The 20,147-nt window shown below is 46.9% G+C and overlaps 1 protein-coding gene across 6 annotated transcripts in view; it reads left to right on the top strand.

Moving 5' to 3' along the window:
• EXOC6B (exocyst complex component 6B) overlaps positions 1 to 20,147 on the top strand; it is a 559,588-nt gene that overhangs the window by 535,437 nt on the left and 4,004 nt on the right. For 4 of the 6 annotated variants that reach the window (XM_028514763.2, XM_036028075.1, XM_036028074.1 and 1 more), the window contains 2 exons: positions 16,791 to 16,903; positions 17,948 to 17,959. In XM_028514763.2, coding sequence (XP_028370564.1) covers positions 16,791 to 16,903; positions 17,948 to 17,959 — 125 coding nt within the window. The remainder of the gene's footprint in view (positions 1 to 16,790; positions 16,904 to 17,947; positions 17,960 to 20,147) is intronic. The other 2 variants (XM_028514764.2, XM_028514769.2) reach the window with 1 other exon arrangement.

Here is a 20,147-nt window from a genome sequence, read left to right on the forward strand (position 1 = left end):
TTAAGGTGCTGATAGGCTGAAAGGCCAGGTACCTATGATCCGGCCTTACGGGTAGGAGAATAAAGGAGAAGGATTTTGCTGGTATCCAGAGAAAGCTGAAGGAATCTTGTTAGAAGTTCCCCCCCTTTGTTGGGCTGTACTGTGGTTTTCATCCCATTTGCAAAGATTCCTGCAGGCCAGAGAATTCCAGTTTATAGAGGATGTGTGAGCAGAATGGGGGCCCATAGCCAGAGCATCAGTATCTTACAGAACAGCAGTGGCCACCTGATAATATTTGACCCACTCTCATTTGACCTAAACCCAGCTCCATGGCAGTCAGAGCCTCCGGGCCATGCAAATGTGCTCGGGGGACGCAACTCTGTGGACCTCTTGGGAATGTGGGGATACCATTAGCACTCTGATAGCTACAGCAGCAATTCTTGCTTACTGAATGATCCATGGCAAGTGCTAGATCTTAACCCAGCTTCTAGAACCCCTTCCATTCCCACCCCTTCAACCAGCATAAGGCCATTTTAGTAATGTGGGGTTATAAGTCCAGAGAATTTGATCAGCCAAGAAGATACAGCCTTCAGCTGTGAAATTCTCTTTTTACTGTGCTTGGTACCACTCTGTGGCCAGGAAACAGAAACTTTGACTATGCTTCATACTAAGTATTTTATCAGTAACATGAACCCACACCCATGCTAGGTCAAAGCAGAGAAAAAGATCTTTAAGTAGCTTATGATATTTTTGGAGAGGCAAGACATAAGAAATAATTAGGATAAGATAGGCTATGATATTACCAAATGAGATATTGTACCTGGAGCTGATTGAAGAATGTTTCCTAAGGGTCTGTTTAGAATGGGGAGGACCCGGACAGGTCAGAGAGAAAGGGGAAGCATTCCAGATCAGAAACCAGCATGAGAGACATCGTTTCTTTGAACCTTTAACTGTCTTTGGTCGAATTGAAACCTGCCACAGGACCCTGGCCAGCCTTACCCTCTGCCTGTAAAATTCACAGTGAGCAAAGACAGAGAGCAAAGCAAGACATATCTATTCGCCCCCTGCACAGCTTAAACACAGGGCAGGTGTGAGAACTCAGAGACGCATTGATTCACCAGCTTTTCTTTGGAATGAGAACACTTACGGGGAAGACCTACCTGATACATCATTTGTGTTACTTGCCTGATACCTGGAGGAAACTGATTTTGAAAAGTCTGCCTTGAGATCATTTTTTAGTCTTTCCTGTCCCCCTCCATCACTGAGCCACCCTTCAGTCCTTCAGCCAGGTGGTGGCCCTCCTCTCTTCTCTCATCCAGTTGCTACCACCCTAGTTCAGATCCTCATGACCTAAGACTGTCCCCTCAAGTCCACCTTGTATGCTACTCCCGAAGTTTTTTTACTTACAGTTGCCACTGAAATGTTACCATTGTTCCATGGCATGTAGTTTTTTTAAACCCTTGGACTGGCTGTCAAAACTCTTCATAGCCAAACCAGCTACTACTTCCTCAGTCTTCGCACTGCTTTTCCTTCATGTGCCACCTCCACTCATCCAAACTGTGTATCAAATCAGCCCTCGGGTGAGGTTCCGAAGGGAATAGAGGGGAAAGCCGGGTCCTGGGAGTCAGGCTGTCCTGGGCCCGAACCCTGGCTGTATCACTTACTGAATATGTTCTCTTCAGCGCTTTCTTTGAACCTTTTGGAGCCTTCATTTCTTCGTCTGTAAAGTACAGATGCCTATGACTTAGGCTGTCGATTTTCCGGGGGATTAAATGAAATAGATGAGTAAGATGCCTAGCTTAGCATCTGTCACCTGGTAGGTATTCAAGAAATGCCCAGTTTCTTCTTCCCTCGAACACGGCTCAGCTACTCCCATCTCTGCACCTTGGCTTTCCCCAGTGCCCTTGTTTGAAATTCCCTGTGTGCCATTCTCCGTTTGATATGAATCGTGCCCATGTTTCTGAGTGACTGGACTTTCCATCTTTTGTCCTCTCTCATCTTTCCTTGCTCTGGACACAGGCCATACTCACTGTCTGGGCCCTTCACTTGGCTCCTGAGGGCAGGCACCCTGTGCTAGAGCACTTTTTATCGAATTTGTTTAACCCCACCCACTTGCAGATGGCCTGGAGGTGGCTTGTCAGCATGACACATAAAACATAGTAATTAGAAGAAAAGAATTGGAAGGAAGGGAAGAAATTTAATGGAAAGGGAAACAGCAAATGCACCAACCCCACGGGGCTGAGGCTGTAGCCTTCCTAGGAAGCAGGGGTTACGGAACACGGCCCTGGGGGGTGGGACCCTTCTGGAATCTGGAGTGTGTGGAGTGAGGGCGGGGGGCAGGGAAAGGGTCTTTCAATGGTTGGGAACCACTTCCCATCAAATAGCTCCTTACCTGATGTACTGATTAGTTCTAAAATTTGGCACTGGAATCTGAGTTGCAGTTTTATTCATTCTCCAGCCCCTCAAACCCAGAACAAAATAGATTTTAAGTGCATATTTGACTGGACTCAAGGTCTTACGAACTTAGCTACCTAATACTGAGTTTCTTGTTCAGACCCGTATTTCCCAGGACGCTGAGATTCCGACTCGCTGCAAACTTAAACTCACCCAGGGTGAATGGACGTTCCCCGCTTCGCTGTACTTTAATGTTAGATATTTTTCTTATGTTGGTCATAAAGTTCCTGGGCTGGGGGGTTCATAGTGACTCTCATACGGCAAGAAATAGTTTTGTACAAATAATGTTTCTTAATTCATCCACAGACAAGATAGAAGCCAAGTCATTTCCATTATGAATCTGTGATAAGATTTTCCGGCAGGTTGTCTAACCCGTGTTTCCAAGCCTTTTTTGGTTGACCACTGCTGTTGGCAACAAACAATCTTGAGAACTCACTCTGAATGTATTTGTATGCTTAACATTTTATTAACAAAGTGTAATCAGATATGAATAATGACCAAAGGATAGTCCCTCACACGCTGTCTTCCTCACTGCGTTTTGAGAGACAGAACATTATCATTACCTTTGGAAGTTTGCTTGTGTGCGCGCCCAGGAGTGTGCACGCCCATGTGAGTGTGTACACACACATATTACTATCATTAACATTTCATGGCACAGTACGTACTTGGGCTAAGTAAAGTTCATTATTCACAGTAGTGGACATGAATCATTTTAAACAGACTTTGATCATTTCAAATTTGGAGGACGGCTGTGTCATATCTGATTAACCCGTTGTTATTTTTATTTTATCACGTGGGTGATAAAGAGTTTGCATGTGGTGCTGAGACATGCAAATGCTGACATTTTCTTGATGTTTTGCCTATGCTTCCATTGTCGACATTTTCAATCCATAGCATCTTTTCAGGGTGCTTTTAGATCACATATTCATTTTGGCCAGAGAGGGAAAGTAGTTAAAAATTCTGCCTTATACTCTCTAATGCACTTATCTAGGAACCTTTGACAAACTGCAATGTGCTGAAAGAAAATGACCACTAGCCCACAGCTGTGGCCTGTTTGGCCTCATCTGTGGCCACAGCTTCCCCACACCAACAGGAGCCATTCAGCCAGCCCGCAGAGGAAGCCCCCATCTCCCCCTTAAGCGGCATGTACAGTGTGGCGGTTACCACCCAGTGTGATAGATAAGAGGTATTCCTCTGCCCCCACAGCGGGATAGGTGCCGTCCCCCGTGTGCAATGGCCTTACAGAAGTCTCTGACACACAGGAGTGCTTAGTGTTGGCATTTTTATTTGGGAGTCTCCTCCTAGGCCTCAGCTGATGACAGTGGAACAGTCTTAAGCTTCCCTGTCTTTCTCTTCACCAAGGTAGCCTCAGAGGTGAAGAGTTTAGATAGCAAACCCATAAACTCACATTTATGAGGCAAATAAATATTTCTCTGAGGGACGTTCCCTTTCAGGGGAAGCTGCTCATGTGCACTTGGTCTCTGATAAAGAGCTTAAGGAAGCCTCCATCCACCTGGCAGCTGAGCTGGCTGGAGAGAGAGCAGGGAGCTGCAGGGCCACTGCTGGCCTGCCCCAGCCCTCGCCCAACCAGGGGCAAAAAGAAGAGGGGATCAGACCTTCTGGGAGGCCCAAGAGCCAACCTGCTGAGGGACCATAATTGCAAAACTCATGAAAAAGCCACATTCCTTTAACTTCCAGGGACCCAGAGAAACTGGGAACCTCCCTGCACCCCAGTTCCATAGCCTGTGAAAAAACTCCAAAGGCCTCATTCAGGTTTCTGTGAATCCCTAGATACTTCCAGTCTTCTTTTATTTTTCCTGGGCTTCCATTTCCAGAGTGTAGTTTTGCAGCTGGCTTGTGTGAAACTCAGCCTCTTCGAATTCCAAAAAAAAAAAATCTCTCAAGCAATTGAAAGCACAGATTAGTCTACAAAGTGGGATTCAGCAGGTGATTTTTAAGGAAGATTTATATCACATACTACACAGCAAGCTGCTTTGGAAAAGTCACTTAATAGGCATCCCAGGTCTCCAAAGTTGCTTGGAGCCAGAAGAACACGAGGACTGTCCTTCTTCACTCTCTCACACATGTTGGTTAAGTCGCTTCTCTTTAGATTCGGTCTCAAGAACCAGAGTAACAAACTCCTTTCCCCTTCTCTACTACCCTGGGCAGCTTACAGTCAAGATATTTCCCAAATGCATTTCTCTGCCCTAAAAGAATAATGAAGTTAGGAAGTTTTGCCATCTCCTTACATCTCCTTACAATCTCCTTACAATTGGGAGGGTCTCCCCTGAGCCTTTTCTTTCCTTGTTTTAATTTAGTAGATATTAGCTGTCTCTTACATCTAAGAGAATTTCAGAGCACACTGCCCTCCCTGCATGATCAAGAGGCAAACGTTTTCAGTAAAAAACTGGATAGTAGGTATTTTATATTTTTCAGGTCATATGGTCTCTGTCACTACTTAACTGTTACAGAACATAAACAGTGATAACTCTTATGTTAACCAATGAGCGTGGCTGTGTTCTAATAAAATTTTATTTACAAAAACAAGTGGTAGCTGTAGTTTTTCATCCCATAATCTGAAGGAAAGCAGGTAGCAACCCGGACGCAAACATGCAGAGAAGCCTCCAGGCTGAAACTCAGCCTCCTTAGCCCAGTGTGTGAGGCCACGTATCACCTGTGCCATTTGTCTTGCTTGTTCCTAGAGTAGTCCCCACCTCCCTGGCCCAGGCTGAGATGTCCTTCTTTTGAACTCTCTTTGCACCCCGTTAGCGTACCTTTTAGAGTACTCACATCATTCTGTACCTGTTATTGACCAGACTGAGTTCCGCAAGACTCGAGATGGCTCATTCATCCTTTCATGTGCCTAGAACAGTGCCTGATGCATTGTTGGTACTCATTGTAAGTTTGTTAAAATAACTCCCAGTTTCTATTTCCTCCTGTGTTCGCCCCGATTCCTGTGTCAGGAAATGCTCCGGAGGATGTGTGGGAGGCAGGCAGACCCTCTCCTTTGAATGAATGGCCCGGATTAGGAGTTGAGGGAGGTCTTGGGCAGCAAACACAAATGAGTCATCGGTCAACTCTGTGTTTTTAGTGGTCTTTTCACAATCATTCTCTTGGTCTGCCCTCAGCTGTTGATAGTAGCTGTTATAATTCAATATCTGAACAAGAAAAAGATTTGCTTCTCTGGGGTCACACCATCAGTCGGGACCATCAAGCTGAGGCTTGTCTTGCAGTGCTGAACAGCCTCCTGAGAGGCACCTGTGCATCGGTTTTTATGAAAAATACCTTATAATGATGTGATATGGGTCAGGAGGACCCTAGGTTGGGTCCATTTGTTGCGAGAAACAAATTATAAGTCTGCTCCATCATCTAGCCAATATCATTCCTATAAAAGTCAATTCGCCTATTTTAACTCCATTTAGCATGTCTTTGGTGACTGCCTGCTGGAAATGTAGCCTATGTGAATCCATGCTGTGGAGTCATCATAAAGAGAGAGCACAATTCCCATCCTTGGGGAGCTCCCCATCCCGGGACCAATCCCACAACCCAGGCATGTGCCCTGACCAGGAATCAAACTAGTAACCTATTGCTTTGTGGGATGAAGCCCAGCCAACTGAGCCACACCAGTCAGGACTGCTCGAGTTTTCTTTTGAGTAAAGTGGCCCTAACGTTTACCCATGTGTCCTACTTTCTAAATATCTAACACTCTCCTGTTTTTCCAGTTTAATGATAAAATGCATCAAAACATGTTTTGTCTGTTCCTTGAAAATGCCTTGTCTGGCTTATAAAAAGAGCATTTGTATTAATAAATAAAAAATATGATCATTAATGAGCAGTTAGCATCTAGGTAATGAGTTCTAAGAGATACCATTAAGTGAAACAGGCAAAGCACAAAAGAGTATCTGGAGTGTGCTTCCCTTGAGGTGAGAAAGAAGAGGATATAGGAAAATGCACATGTATCTTCTCATTTGTACGAAAGAAATAAAAAAGGATAAACCAGAAACTAGATTGGGCACCTGCAAGGGATGGACAGAAAAGATGTAGAGAGAGGTGGGGAGAAAAGAACATGTTAATTGGGATGAGGAGGGACTGATACTTCTGAGTACACTCTTCTGTATAGCTCTGACTTATTCCCCCAAATAAATAAAGAATTAAAATCAGCTAGATTGTGGGGGTAATCCAAAATGGAACACAAACAATGAGAAATAAATCTAACTGAACCGCGAAAGAAAAACATGCCACACTGAAGGAGGTGAGGAAGAAAAGAACTAACCTGCGTAATTTCCAAACCAGTGGTTTGACTAGAAAGCCAAAAGACATAAACAACCTACAGATCCTATACGCTAGTTCGTAAATTTGTTTCTCACAGGGGTATGGATTAGCAATCTGAAATTATACTAGGATTAAACAAATACAATTGACCCTTGCACAATGCAGGGATGAGGGGTGTTGAAGGTCTGTGGATAACTTTTGATTTCCCCAAACTTAGCTGTTCCTCGGTATTTGCAAGAGATCTGTTCCAAGACCCCAGGCGGATAGCAGACTCCACAGATGCTCAGGTCCCCTACATAAAATGCCATAGGCCAGTGTATAGAGTCAGCCCTCCACATCTGTAGGCTTCTGTGGATGTGAACAGTACAGAATCCTACTGAAAAAAAAATCTGTGTGTGAGTGGACCCATGCAGTTCAAACCCATGTTGTCCAAGGGTCAGCTGTAAGTAAAATACAGATAACAATAGCCGGGTTTCTCACTGTCAGAGAAAGAAGTGATAGAGTAGGGAATGACCGAACCCATGATGATAGACTGAAATCAGAAACATCAAATATGAACTCGTGATTTTAATTTACACATACAGGTAGATACAGAGATATAGATGTGTTTGTATGTGCAAGTCAGTAAACACGTGTGGATTGCTTAGCTCTGTCCACTGCAAGGGCCTAAAAGCAATGATACACAGCACAAATGAGCATGCTGTGTTCCTAGATCTTGGTTTCTAAAAACCATTCTTCAATTAAATGAATCTTAGCTCCTTGGAAAAGTGACAAACACAAAACATGGGCAGAGAAGGTACAAGATGAGCTTAGAACATCTTACAATACCGGAAAGTAGGACGCATTCAGAAAAGCACAGGGGCAGGTGGAAAACACACAGCCAAGCTGGTCTGAAGGAGTCCCAGTGACCAGAGCCGAACAATTTGAACAGCAAAGTAGCAATTGTGTGAAATTATAACCCATGAAATAAAATAAATGTCCATGAGATCATACAGATACGAATACTTGGACAAATAAATAAATGGAAGAGAAGGGCTAGCACTTCTTACCAAAGACTTCCAGTTAATAATTACAGAGAAATGAGAGAAGTAGTCAAACAGCACAGTAATTATTGTTGCAGGCAGGATCCACCAAAGTTTGAGCAGAAGAGGGATATTTGCATAGTCTCAAAGTCCATCTTTCACAAGAAATGTATTAATTACAAAGGTAAAAATAGTAACTTTGCAGTAGAGAGATTCATTAGCCACCACCCTAACCAAGTGGTCAAGGTTAATGCCACCAATAATGAGATATAGGGACATGACATACATCTGAAGTGATGGTGACTAAGAAGGGCACAATGTCACTTCTATAGTATTTTTATTACAAAAAAATGCATAATGTCAATGCAGAGTTGCTCAACCTTGGCACTGTCCCTGTGTCGAACGGGGTTATGCTATCCTGAGCACTGTGGGGTGTCTAAGAGCATTCCTGACTTCTACCCACTGGATGCCAGTAGCATCACCATCTCCCGCCCCCAGCCTTCTTACAGCCACAAATGCCCCAGACATTGCCAGGTGTCCCCTGGGAGGCAGGGTCTCCCCTGGCTCAGAACTACTGCCTCAGTCTAACCATGAGAAAATATTGGGCAGACCCAAGTTGAGGGACATTCTGCGAAATAAATGACCAGAAGTAAACTATTCATAAGTATCAGTCTTGAAAGATAAATACGAGGAATTGTAACAGATTAGAAGAGACTCAGGAGACGTGCTGTCTGTATGCAATGTGGGGCTGGGTTGGACGGGAAAAAAGACATTAGTGGAAAACGTGGTAAAACTGGAATAACGTTGTAATTTAGTTACCAGAATGGTCCACTGTGAATTTCTTGGTTCTGATCATTGCACCATGGAGCAAAGGGTATAGAGGAGCTGTCTAAACTATTTTTGCAATTTTTATGTAAGTCTGAAGTTATTTCAAGATAAAATTTTTGTTTAAATCTGCCATTGATGTTAATAAAATGCCTAGCAAATTTCCCAGTTGAACTCGATGGCAAAGATATAACTGGTATGTGGTATTGCCGAGATTATTCCCATGACCTTTAAGGCATGACCTGATAACCAGATTAATTTAAAATATAATCTGTATGTGTGAGTATGGTCTCTGCCAGTTTGTATTTGCTGTTTAAATTCCACTGTAAGTAGAAAGTGGCAAAATATTCAGTGGATAGTTCAAAAGGGGAGGGACTGATCAGTTTGTCATTCAGTAGCATTTAACTCACTTTGCTTGTGCCTCAGTTTGCTTGTGTCCATGATTTTCTCTTATTCTCCTGTAAGAGGGGAAACCACTTCTTTTAATATCATTTGAAAGGCCCAGTTCTGTTCCTTGCATATGTGAGATGCTTTAAAAACATTTGCTTAATTCAGTGGGTTTATGTCTTCATTAATAAAATCTCAGACAAGCAAATATGTTTTATTATTCATATTTCAAATCTATGAGTAACAGAAGGTGTTACTTCACTTGAACTTTTCAAACTTAAAAAGGGTATAATTTTTATGCAACTCTTAAGAAATATAAATATAGTGAACACAGTGCAAGCCCAGAGTATGGTTCTGTAAATTCTATCACCAGTCATGACATACAGAATCAAGAATTTTAACAGCCTTCTGACACAGAAATAAGAACTCATCAAAAGCCAGCTGAGGGGAAACCCACAACTGATGAGGATACCTGGTCACAGGAAAGAATGAACTGTCCTCGAGGCCATGTTGGCAAGGTGCCTGGCCCTTCTAGGCTCACCAGGCCTCTCCAGCCAAACCCAGCCCTTGACCGTGGGCCTCCTGACAGCTCAGGACACAGGCCCGTGTATGCACTGGCCTGCTCTCATAATGAGACTGATGCATGGCTGAAACTTCTAAGTGCTTCTTTGTGCACGCTGACCACTTAGCTCTGTTCCAGGCACACGGTCGTGACTCACCTCTTGGCTGAAGTCACACACTAATTCCAAAACACAGGGTGGGTGAACCACTAGAGGTGCAGAGTGGTACATGCAAAGTGGTAATTCAGGTACAGGTCTACGTAGTACCCAGATGCACCATCAAACACTACATCATGTCGTGAACAAGCTGTTTATTTTTAGTCTTAGTGATAACAAAGAGAACATCTCATCCAGGTGTTAGTATTTAACTTGCCTCTTATTTATGGCAAGCCAGAGTGGTTTCTCATTTATAGCAGTGATACAAAATGTCCTTTTACATTTTTCTTATGATCAAAACATGAATCAATACAGAGAAAACAAAGTTAAGTAAATACTAACCCACACAGCATGAGGATGTAGTGAAAGCTGCAAAAGTGACGCTCGGAGTTTGGGGAATAGTGATCTTAAGTTCGTCTCCCACCTCTGACTCTTCTTTCTCCTTCTCTGTCCACCACCTACTTCTAAACATCAAGAAATAAGATGCTTTAAAGTGCGTGCGTAGTTTGCTACTTACATGACAGAAAGAATGGGAGGTAAGAAAGCGTCTGTGTATCAGCTGATCTGTACACACAGAAACGTGGGAAAGACAAACCCAGAAACGATGGAGTTGGCTCTGACAAGGCTCTGAAAGAATTGGGGTAAAAGGGATACAACCAGGGAAGGAATGACTTCTCTAAGTTAATTTTCGTGTGTATAGTTTTTACTTTTGGAAGTACAGTAATGTCCTACATATTTTAAAAATTAAATTAATGAGGATGGGAGAGAAGAGCCTAAAACTAAAAGCAATTGGAAACAAATGAACCTAGTTGTGTTTAGATGACTACCATAACTAAACAGAAGGGAACCAAAAAAAGAACCAATTTTCAAACTCAGAATTGATCATATACATTCAGTCTTGGGTTGGGAGAGAGAGCTGCAAACAAATTCGAACTCCTGTTTTCTAGTCGGCACTTCCCGGAGTGGTAGGCACAGACAACTCTGAAACTAGTGTAGATACATGACGGGAGTGGGCAAGAGTACTTGAGGGGTGGCGCTGCGAGCCAGGCTTCTCACTGGGGAGGAAAGCACGTGCACGTGTGGGTTGGAGGAAGGCAAGGAAGAACTCTAGGAGGACGGTTAGAATGGAAGGTATTGTTGCAAACCCATGATTTCTAAAAACACGTGCACACGCTTGTGTAAGCACATGTGTGTGCCTGTGTATATGCACACATATGTGTATTTGTATTCATATTTCTCCTAACTCTGCCTGCCAACTGCCCCCCAGTTGCAATGATAAAAGACTCCCGTAGCAGTGAGCATGCCTGGCACCCACACCTCGATCTCCAATAACATTCCGGTAAGAGAAACCGGGGTCCCTCAGAGAAATGGCTGGCTGCAGGGCCAGGGCATGGCAGGTGCCAGGTGAGCCCACAACACCTTCATATGCCAGAAAGCAAGGAAGTGCACGACAAAGTGACAGGGCGGGTCAGGGCCTAGGCTCCAGGTGGAAGGGGCTCCCACTTGCCAAATCTGACACAATTAGAGGTCAAAGTAATTAGGGATGGTCAATAATATAAGGCATTTAGAAAGTGGGGAACCGTCAATGCATGCCAATAATAACGTGGTGAATGAATGGGGAAGCGGGGAGAGCACTCGCTCGTGGTGGAATGCTGAGTGACGACTGGTAAACGTGGAAGGAAGACGAAGTTGGAATGTCCTTAGTGTGCAGCCATGGTAGGAAAGACTGGCTCAGACGAGAATCTTCAATGGAGGCTAAATCTAAGGGGAAATTTTAGTTAGGAGCACTCTGTTTGCCTGGTCTTAAACTGTCTCTCCTCAGTTGCTTACTAGGTGCCAAGGAAACTGGTTGCATAGGAAAAATTAGTTGTGGTTGTGTTAGAAAGGTGCCCAGCCCATCCAGGCTCACCAGGCCTCACCAGCCAAACCCAGCCCTTGACTGTGGGCCCTCCTGACAGCTCAGGACACACCTAGGCAGTGGAGAAATCAGACAACACCTTGACAAAGTGATCAAAATCCATATGACCAATGAGAGGCAAACGAACACTGTGGTCCTCCAGACGTGACACCCTGAGGAAGGCGTAGCATCACTTCTGTGGCGTTCTGGCCAGGAGTGCGTTAGAAAAACTGAAACTAAGGGAGAAGGAGGGCAGAAAAGAAGACCGTGTAGGACATTATTGGATAAATTTACAAAGTTAGAATGTAGACAGTTAACAGTATTAAATTGACCAAAGTTGAAAACTATACCATGTGTAAGAGGATCTCTGATTCTTAGGAGCACTGAAGTATTTGAGGAAAAAGGGCCAGGACAATGTATTTACTCTCAAGAGATTCAGAAAAGAAATTTCATGTGTGCACATGTGTGGAGAGAGAAAGAGAGAGAATACAAGTGATGGAGCCTGTGGATAAAATGCTGACAATGGGGGCAGGGTTAATAGTATTCTTTATACTATGCTTACTCTTGCAACTTTCTGATAAGTTTGAAATCATTTTGTTAGTGATGGCTGAATGTTCTGTGTCCTTGGGAGACACTTTATTGAGACCTGAGGAGGCCATTGTAAGTAGGGAACCAGGCTGGGAGGGCCCGATTTACTTTTGAAAAGTCGTGGTGTGGAAGTTAAAGCACTGTGCTGCTGCAGAGGCCTGCTGGTCCTCTTGGCCCTCTGTTCTAACTGTCCTTCCGGACGCAGCAGACCTGCGCCCCCAGCAGCTACCACTCCGGCGGGTGTGCGTCTCTCTCAGAGGAGGCCGGAGACCTAGGTCTGGGCCGCCCTTGCGCACTGTGCAGCGGACACAGACCCAGTATGCTCGCTCCGTGGGCTCCTGCTGGCTGTGCCTAACAGAGTGCGGAGCCTCCAACCTAAAGCGGGGTCAGCCAGGTCGCTTGTCACCCCAGAGCACTTATGGGCTTTGGGAGAAGATAAAAAATAGAAAACCCTAAAGTCTTGAACTGCCCTCCACACTCCTCTGGTCATTTACCCAGGTTTCCTCAGCCAGGAAAACATGGTGCTCTTTGCAATAAATCAGAAAATACTGACACCATTAATTCCACTGCAGAAATTAGGGATTCATTAATGGAGAAGGGGGTTTCAGGAAGTGAATGTGTATGTCCACACCTGGAAACCGATGCCAGAAATAGTTTTAAGAAACCAGGTTTTCAGATTTTTCTAATTAAACTTATTTGTTATTCATTTACTTGTCTTTTTTTTAGCTCCATAAGATGTGAACAGTATAAAGTCTCTCCAAGGTTTTCCAAAATTTTCTGAGAAAAAAATTTAATTAAGAAAAGACTGCTATTTTTCATGGTTTTTCCCTGGGATTGGGGGGAAAGCGTAGTCATAATTGGAAAGCACAGTACTGGAAAAGCTGGAGAACAAGGGCCACTCTGCATGTCGGTTGCACTCCCTAGGAGCGAGTGGAGAGGAGCTACCTGAGCGTCTTTGGACACTAGGACAGAAACCCCAAGGGTAGGGCCGGCAGTCGGGGCAGCTGCTGTTCTGAAGGAGAGATCCATGAGGTCTGAGGGCAGCAAAGGAAGTGGCCAGAGCCCATTCACCTACCGACTGAAGTTGGCCTGGCTGAAAGAGGCCCTGAGGGGGCCCTTTAGGACCTCGCCGGCCCAGGCCAGCCAACATGTCTGTCTGTCTGTCTCCCTGCCCCTCTCATCTTTAGCACCTCTTTCTTGGCTGAGGGTGTAGGGGCTTTTCTCAGTTTTAGGCGTGGGACTTCAGCCAGTTCCCATCCTGCCTGAGGAAGTTCGTAATGGCTATTTGAACAGAGCAGATGGAAGAGGAGGCTGGGCCCAACTGGGCCCAGCAGGGCCAGGCCCACACTGCCGGTTTGCCCGGCTGCACAGTGGTGACAGGCGGGGAGGGTGTGCCTGGACCCCGGGCTCCGGCACTGCACTGGTTCCAGGCTTCTCTGCCTTTGTCCTGCATGTAGAGACAGCCATTTACCTACCTCCTTGTCTCTCAGAAAGAGAGAAGCAGGGGAATGCCTTGAGTCCAAAAACATAAGGATCTCATTGCTGGAGACTGCTTAGGAGGCCCTTCCCCTCTGCAGGGATGTGAATCTGGGGCTGTGCCCCTTCCAGAAGCTCCCAGAGGGAGCTGCCGGCTTCCCTCTCATCACTCCTGCCTTTGAAATGCACTGATTTGTGCAAAATTTACTCAGATAAAATTTTTTAATATTTGCTGGAGTGATACCTGAGGTTGAGACTAACCAGCTGGGCCCTGGTGGGATGGCTCAGTTGCTTGGAGCATTGTCCGGTACGGCCAAAGGTTGCAGGTTTCCTCCCGGCCTGGGCACATGTGGGAGGCAACCAATTCATGTTCTCTCTCACATCAGTGTTTCTCTCTCTCTCCCCGCCCACCCCACGCCACCCCACTCTAGAATCAATACATTTTCAGGTGAGGATTTTAAAAAATACCTAACTGGCTGGGAAGCAAAGCCTTTGACAGATGTACTCAGGTTTTTGTGGTTTTTTTAATATATTTTATTGGTTATGCTATTACAGTTGTCCCATTTCCCCCCTTCTCTCCCCTCCACCCTGTACCCCCTCTCCCACCCACATTCCCCCCTTTAGTTCATGTCCATGTGTCATACTTATGAGTTCTTTAGCTTCTACATTTCCTGTACTATTCTTGCCCTCCCCCATTTATTTTCAACCTACATTCTATGTTACTTATTCTCTATACCTTTTCCCCCTCTCTCCTCCTCCCACTCCCCTGTTACTAACCCTCCATGTGCCCTCCATTTCTGTGGTTCTGTTCCTGTTCTAGTTGTTTACTTAGTTTCTTTTGGTTTTGTTTTAGGTATCGTTGTTAATAATTGTGAGTTTGCTGTCCTTTTACTATAAATGTCTTTTCTTTATCTTCTTTTCTTAGATAAGTCCCTTTAGCATTTCATAAAATAAGGGCTTGGTGATGATGAACTCCTTGAACTTGACCTTATCTGAAAAGCACTTTATCTGCCCTTCCATTCTAAATGAGAGCTTTGCTGGATAGAGCAATCTGGGATGTAGGTCCTTGTCTTTCATGACTTGGAATATTTCTTTCCAGCCCCTTCTTGCCTGTAAGGTCTCTTTGGAGAAATCAGCTGACAATCTGATGGGAATTCCTTTGTAAGTTACTGTCCCCTTATCTCTTGCTGCTTCTAGGATTCTCTCCTTCATTTTTACTTTGGCTAATGTAATGATGATGTGCCTTGGTGTGTTTCTTCTTGGGTCCAACTTCTTTGGGGCTCTCTGAGCTTCTTGGATTTCTTGGAAGACTGTTCCCTTTGCCAGATTGGGGAAGTTCTCCTTTATTATTTGTTCAAATACGTGCTCAATTTGTTGCTTTCCCCCTTCCCCTTCTGGTACCCCTATTATTTGGATGTTGGAACGTTTAAAGGTGTCCTGGATGCTCTTAAGCTTTTCCTTGTTTTTTTGAATTCTTATTTCATCATGCTTTCCTGCTTGGTTGATTCTATCTTCCTTCTGGTCCACTGTATTGTTTTGAGACTCAGATTCCTTCCTCTCACTATAGGCTCTCCTCCGCGTATCTTCCTGCATCTCTTTTATGGTAACCTGCATCCTTTCATCTAATTTGTGCCCAAAATCAACCAATTCCATGAGTTTTCGGATCACCAGTGTTTTGAACTGTGCATCTGATAGATTGGCTATTTCTTGGTTGCTCAAAAGGATGAGTCCTGGGGGACTGATCTGTTCTGTTGGAAACATGTCTTTCCCTGTCTCTCCTATTTTTTTTTTTGGTCTGGTCGCTCTTGTTATGGTGGGGGGCGGAGCCTTAGATGTTCATGGGGCTGGGCACCCCAGTCACTAGATTGTGACGTTATATGTGGGGGCGGGGCAGGGCGGGAACGGGGACGGGAGGGAACAATGGCGGTAGTTCCGTTCTCCTGGGCTCAGACCCTTCTCTGGGATCCTGGGCTGCGAGCTCTGCCCTGGTCCACAATCGCTGCCTCACTGGGTCCCCCAGCCGCAGCTTGCGTACTCAGCGACCACCGCTGCGTTCTTGTGCCCCGGATGCCTGTCGCGCCGATTTCGTGCCAAATTTTCCCCGACCTCCGCGCGCCGCTGACCCGTGCCAGCTCCGCGCCTGCCCGGCTCCTCTTCTCCTACCAGCCTGGATGTACGGGTCTACTTCAACTTCTTGGCTGTCTGACTGCCATTCAGATAAATCCTCTGTCAGTTCTGGGTGTTATTCTATCTGCAAATTATTGTTGTAAATTATTGTTGTTCTAATCTTGGTTGTGCAAGGAGGTACGGTGCATCCACCTATTCCTCCATCTTGCTGGAAGTCCCGAATGTACTCAGTTTTTTAAGTCAAAATCTCCTGTCTCAGAACCTAGCTTACCCTCCAAAAGCTCTCATTACCTTGTAAATACACGCTGAGCTCGTGGCACTCCCCTCCGACGCTCAGAAGCCTGGTTCCAGGATCGGCACCCGCAGTCACGGCTGCTGCTCAGCCTGACCCCCGGGCCACGGTTTCCGTCTGCTCAGCCAGCGCCCACACAGGTGACACGGCTGCCTCACGCAGATGCTCCGTGGCCCTTTCATGCGGCATTTCCGTGTTGTCTGTGTGTCCTGTTTGTTCACAGGCATGAGTGTGTGTGTATATCAGCTGAGTAACTTGGACAAAATTGACGCAGCAAGACATGAAACTGGCACTTGAACCCAGACCTTTTAACCTGAAAGCTTCTACCACCACCCTCATGGCCCTGGACCACACCCAGCTCTGTTCGTTCACTGATGGAGTCTGGGCTCCTGGAACGGGGCTTGACCTGCGGAAGGCCCTCGATGAGGACCTGTGGCGTGGGTGAGCGAGCGCTGTGGCAGTCCTGCGTCTGACTCAGTCCAGCGCCAGGCCTTGTGCAGGCCTGTCTCTGGGAGCTGCCAGCAGGTCACTGTGGCTCCGTTACGGTGCTTGTGGCGGAGGTGACTCTGACTGCTAATGGTTACTCATTTATTTCCCCAGTTGCCTTATAGTTTGTAACCATTCTTTCCCTTATTACATTTTTATTTGTTTTCCAAATCTGCTATTAGCTGGTAGTGAAGGATGCTGAAGGCTTCTAAGGGGTTTGTCTTGTCTGTCTGATTAATCCCTGGGGTGGGGATTTGGATGTTTTGCAGCTTTTGGATCTCTTCATCCAGTGGGATTGGTCGACCTACCTTGCGGACTATGGCCAGCCCAACTGCAAGTACCTCCGGGTAAACCCCGTGACAGCGCTGACCCTGCTGGAGAAGTGAGTACCGGCTCTGGTGGTCTGGGGCGGGAAGCGGGGAGATGGAGCTGGGGGCGGGGGTGGTAGAGAGGATACATCCACCTTCACCAGTACCTGAAAAAGGCTGCAGAGAGGCCCTGTTCCAGAAGTTGCTGTGGGTGCTCCCGGTAGTCTCCATCGTTAGTGTTGGCAGGCCAGCCTTCTTGTGACTTCTTAATTCATGACACCGACAAGCTAGGCCAAGTAGGAGTCCGCGGGACTCCAACAACACCGGAGCTTAATGGGGCAACATATCCTGAACTGGAGATGGCAAGAGTAGAAAGAAAGATGCCCTAGTTCAGTGGACAGTGTGAGGCTGGCCTCACCTCTGGAGGGTGAGGATGGAAGGAATAGCCACACGGAGCAGGTGGCCTCTTCAGTTCCTAGCAGAGAAGTTCCTGGACTTACTGAAACCTGCACCAGAACCCACCCCCTGACAAACTGAGCTTTACTGTGCTGATTGTCCCGAGGAAGCTGCATTGGAAAAGGTATCTGATTCTTGCCTGAGGTAGTCACTAGGCAGCAAAGGTTGCCGCCACTGAGACTGGGCTAGCCAGCTCCGGAGCGGTCTAGAGGCTAGGATTGGCTGTGCCTTGCAGTCTAGCTCTGCCACTTGCTGACCTGGGTGAGAGTCCAAGACCCATATAAAAGGGAAGCTTTTTCTTGTCTTCAAACTAGTTAACCACCCCCTACCCCCGGCTTCTTAGAAGAGCATCCTACGTCCAGGCCATGCCATATGTCTACATGTATGGCCAGTCAGGCAAGTCTCAAGTCCCAGAAAAGTGGGGACTAGAGTCTAGGAGGTCAGAATGGAGCCTTACACAGGGGGCGAGGGTGTATCCTCACACTGTGCAGCGTGGCGGGCATGCAGAAGGGGAGGAGACAGAGCACGGGCAAGAGGTAGGTGTTCGGAGCCAGGAAACCAAGAACCCAGAGGGCGACTTTGTCCAGACCAAGACAGAGACTGATGTTTCCATTTTAACTTTGTTTCCCATGGATCTTTCTTTCAATGACCTTCCTCCCCAGGATATCTAGAGAGTAAGTATATTATTCACTTGGGCCTTTTCCATCAGTTTGAGGCAAGTCCTTCTGATTTCCTCATTGACACTAACGATCACACTAAAATCCACACCCTGTGAGTGGTCCCCACCCTGACATACTAATATCCACTAAAACAGCCTGGTGCCTGCCGGCTGGCTGCCTCCTCTCCTTGGTCCTTAGCGTGACCCTTGGCTTAGCAATTCCTTTGGGGCTGGGAGTAGTGACAGGGATTTTCCGTCATGGGTGCCAGATAAAGGGCTGTGCCCACTCAGCTTCCTGATACATGCAATCCTCTTGCTAATGTGGGGCCTGAAATTCAGCCTGACAGAAGGGAACTCCTCAGCAGGCTCCCTCCTCCTGGTGGGGAGGCTCATGACTGTAAGATCTGGAACTGTGTCTCCCTTGGAAAACTCTTTCAGCCAGTTACCAAGAAGGACTGGCTTCTCCACTTGCTGTGGATCAACAACAAGATAGAGTAATCCGCCTCTCTGAAGCAATCTGGGGCCTAGTAACAAACCCATGTGCTCAGCCCTGGCAATCAGCAAGGCTTCAAAGCTCCCTTTCAGACACAGCTGAGCCAACAGCCACCCAGGCTCTGTGTTTCCCAGCCTCATAGGAATCAGTCCCTCGCCTACTGCTGCTTCCCCGCAGCCATCGCTCCCACCAGAGCTTGACACTCCCCTTTCCGTCCTGGCGCTGCTCCACAGGGTGAGACCTGCGGGACCCAAAGACCTGACGAGGACATGCAGGAAAGAGAAGGCGCTCCTGTGTCATCAGGAGGTGGCCATAGCAGAAGCAGAAGCAGATCAGGGCCTGGGCTTATAGAAGAGACAGGCAGAGGGGAGGGTTCTGCTTGGGTTTTGGAGCATTCCAGGTACAAGCCAGCAGCATGCTTCCCTTAGCCCACGAGGCACCCGATTTTATCTGTCAGGTGATCCCAACTCCAGGCGCTGGTGGCCGGGAAGCCCTGACCTCCGAGTTGCAGACGACCGGCTTTCTGCTGCCTGACTGCTGGCGGGGGGGGCTTCCCTGCAGGGCAGGGAGTGGCTCCTGCGGCTTGTCTCTGGGCTGGCTTGGAGAGTCATAAAGTAACGATCCCATAGGATGTAAAATTAAATGTTCTCTAAATGTAGGAAGTGTTTTTCTTCCTTCCTTCTTTCTTTTTGTTTTGTGTTCATTTTGTTTAGATTTATAGCATAATTGAGAAATGAAAAGGAATCCTTCTCTGGGATAAATAATCTCAAAGCAGGCCAGTCCCACAAATGGAATTGTGACATTAACACAGAGAGGGCCGCGTTCATTGATTGCCACAGCCTTGAGGTTGCTCGTTCTTTCTTTTCAACCGAACCCTCTGAACCTGTTACTTCTCCTTCCCTCCAGGCACAGGCCTCTTCGTGCGGGGGGTTGTGCCTTCTGTGCAGGGTTCTCGGTGTGCTTAGGGAGTGATGCCAGCCTGGGGGCCCTTAAGCTCAGATCAGAGAGAAGTCAGCCAGAGCCACACAGCGATGGTGCTCATCAGAACCTCTCACCACGGGAATACAAATGCCTTGTGGGATCTCTGGCCTTCTGACCTACTGGCCTCTGCACAGGGCCACCTCACAGAACACGGTGGGCCAGGAGCAGCTGAAGGTGGTAGGGAGTGTGCCTGGGCAGAGTTTGCTCCCGGTGCCAGGTTTCCACCTTCCCCTCTTCTCGCCCATCTCCTTGCAGCCCAGGGAGCTGTAAGGTCAGAGAGCAGTGGAGGTGAAAACCAGCAGACCCCGACCCCAGGGGAAGTTGGTCAGGGCCGAGTTCTCCGTTCTGTAACACTAAGACTAGCTGAGGGGCACACAGAGGCTGGGGCAGTGTCCACAGTCACCAGCGGCTATCAGGGGTCATGCGTGGGCCCACTCCCATGCCTCTCAGATTCCTGGGTCCCACTGCAATAGCGGAGTCAGGCTCCGGGCATTCGGCGACAGCCTCAGCCTGGCCTCGGCCCTCCTTCTCCGTGCTTCCCAGTATGGCTCTCCATCGGACGGAACAACTGGCCAGAGCTGCCCGTGGTTTGTGCTCTAGGAATATACTAGGAATGTGCTCTGGGGCTTTAGTGTGGCCTAGTAATAAAAAGGTCTTCAAAGGTCAAAGGCCTGAGGCTATAGACAGCCATTGAGAACTTGGGGCTTCTCTTGCCACAAGCCCCGGTTTA

This window comes from Phyllostomus discolor, chromosome 6, assembly GCF_004126475.2.
Source record: "Phyllostomus discolor isolate MPI-MPIP mPhyDis1 chromosome 6, mPhyDis1.pri.v3, whole genome shotgun sequence".
NCBI classification, from domain to species: Eukaryota; Metazoa; Chordata; class Mammalia; order Chiroptera; family Phyllostomidae; genus Phyllostomus; species Phyllostomus discolor.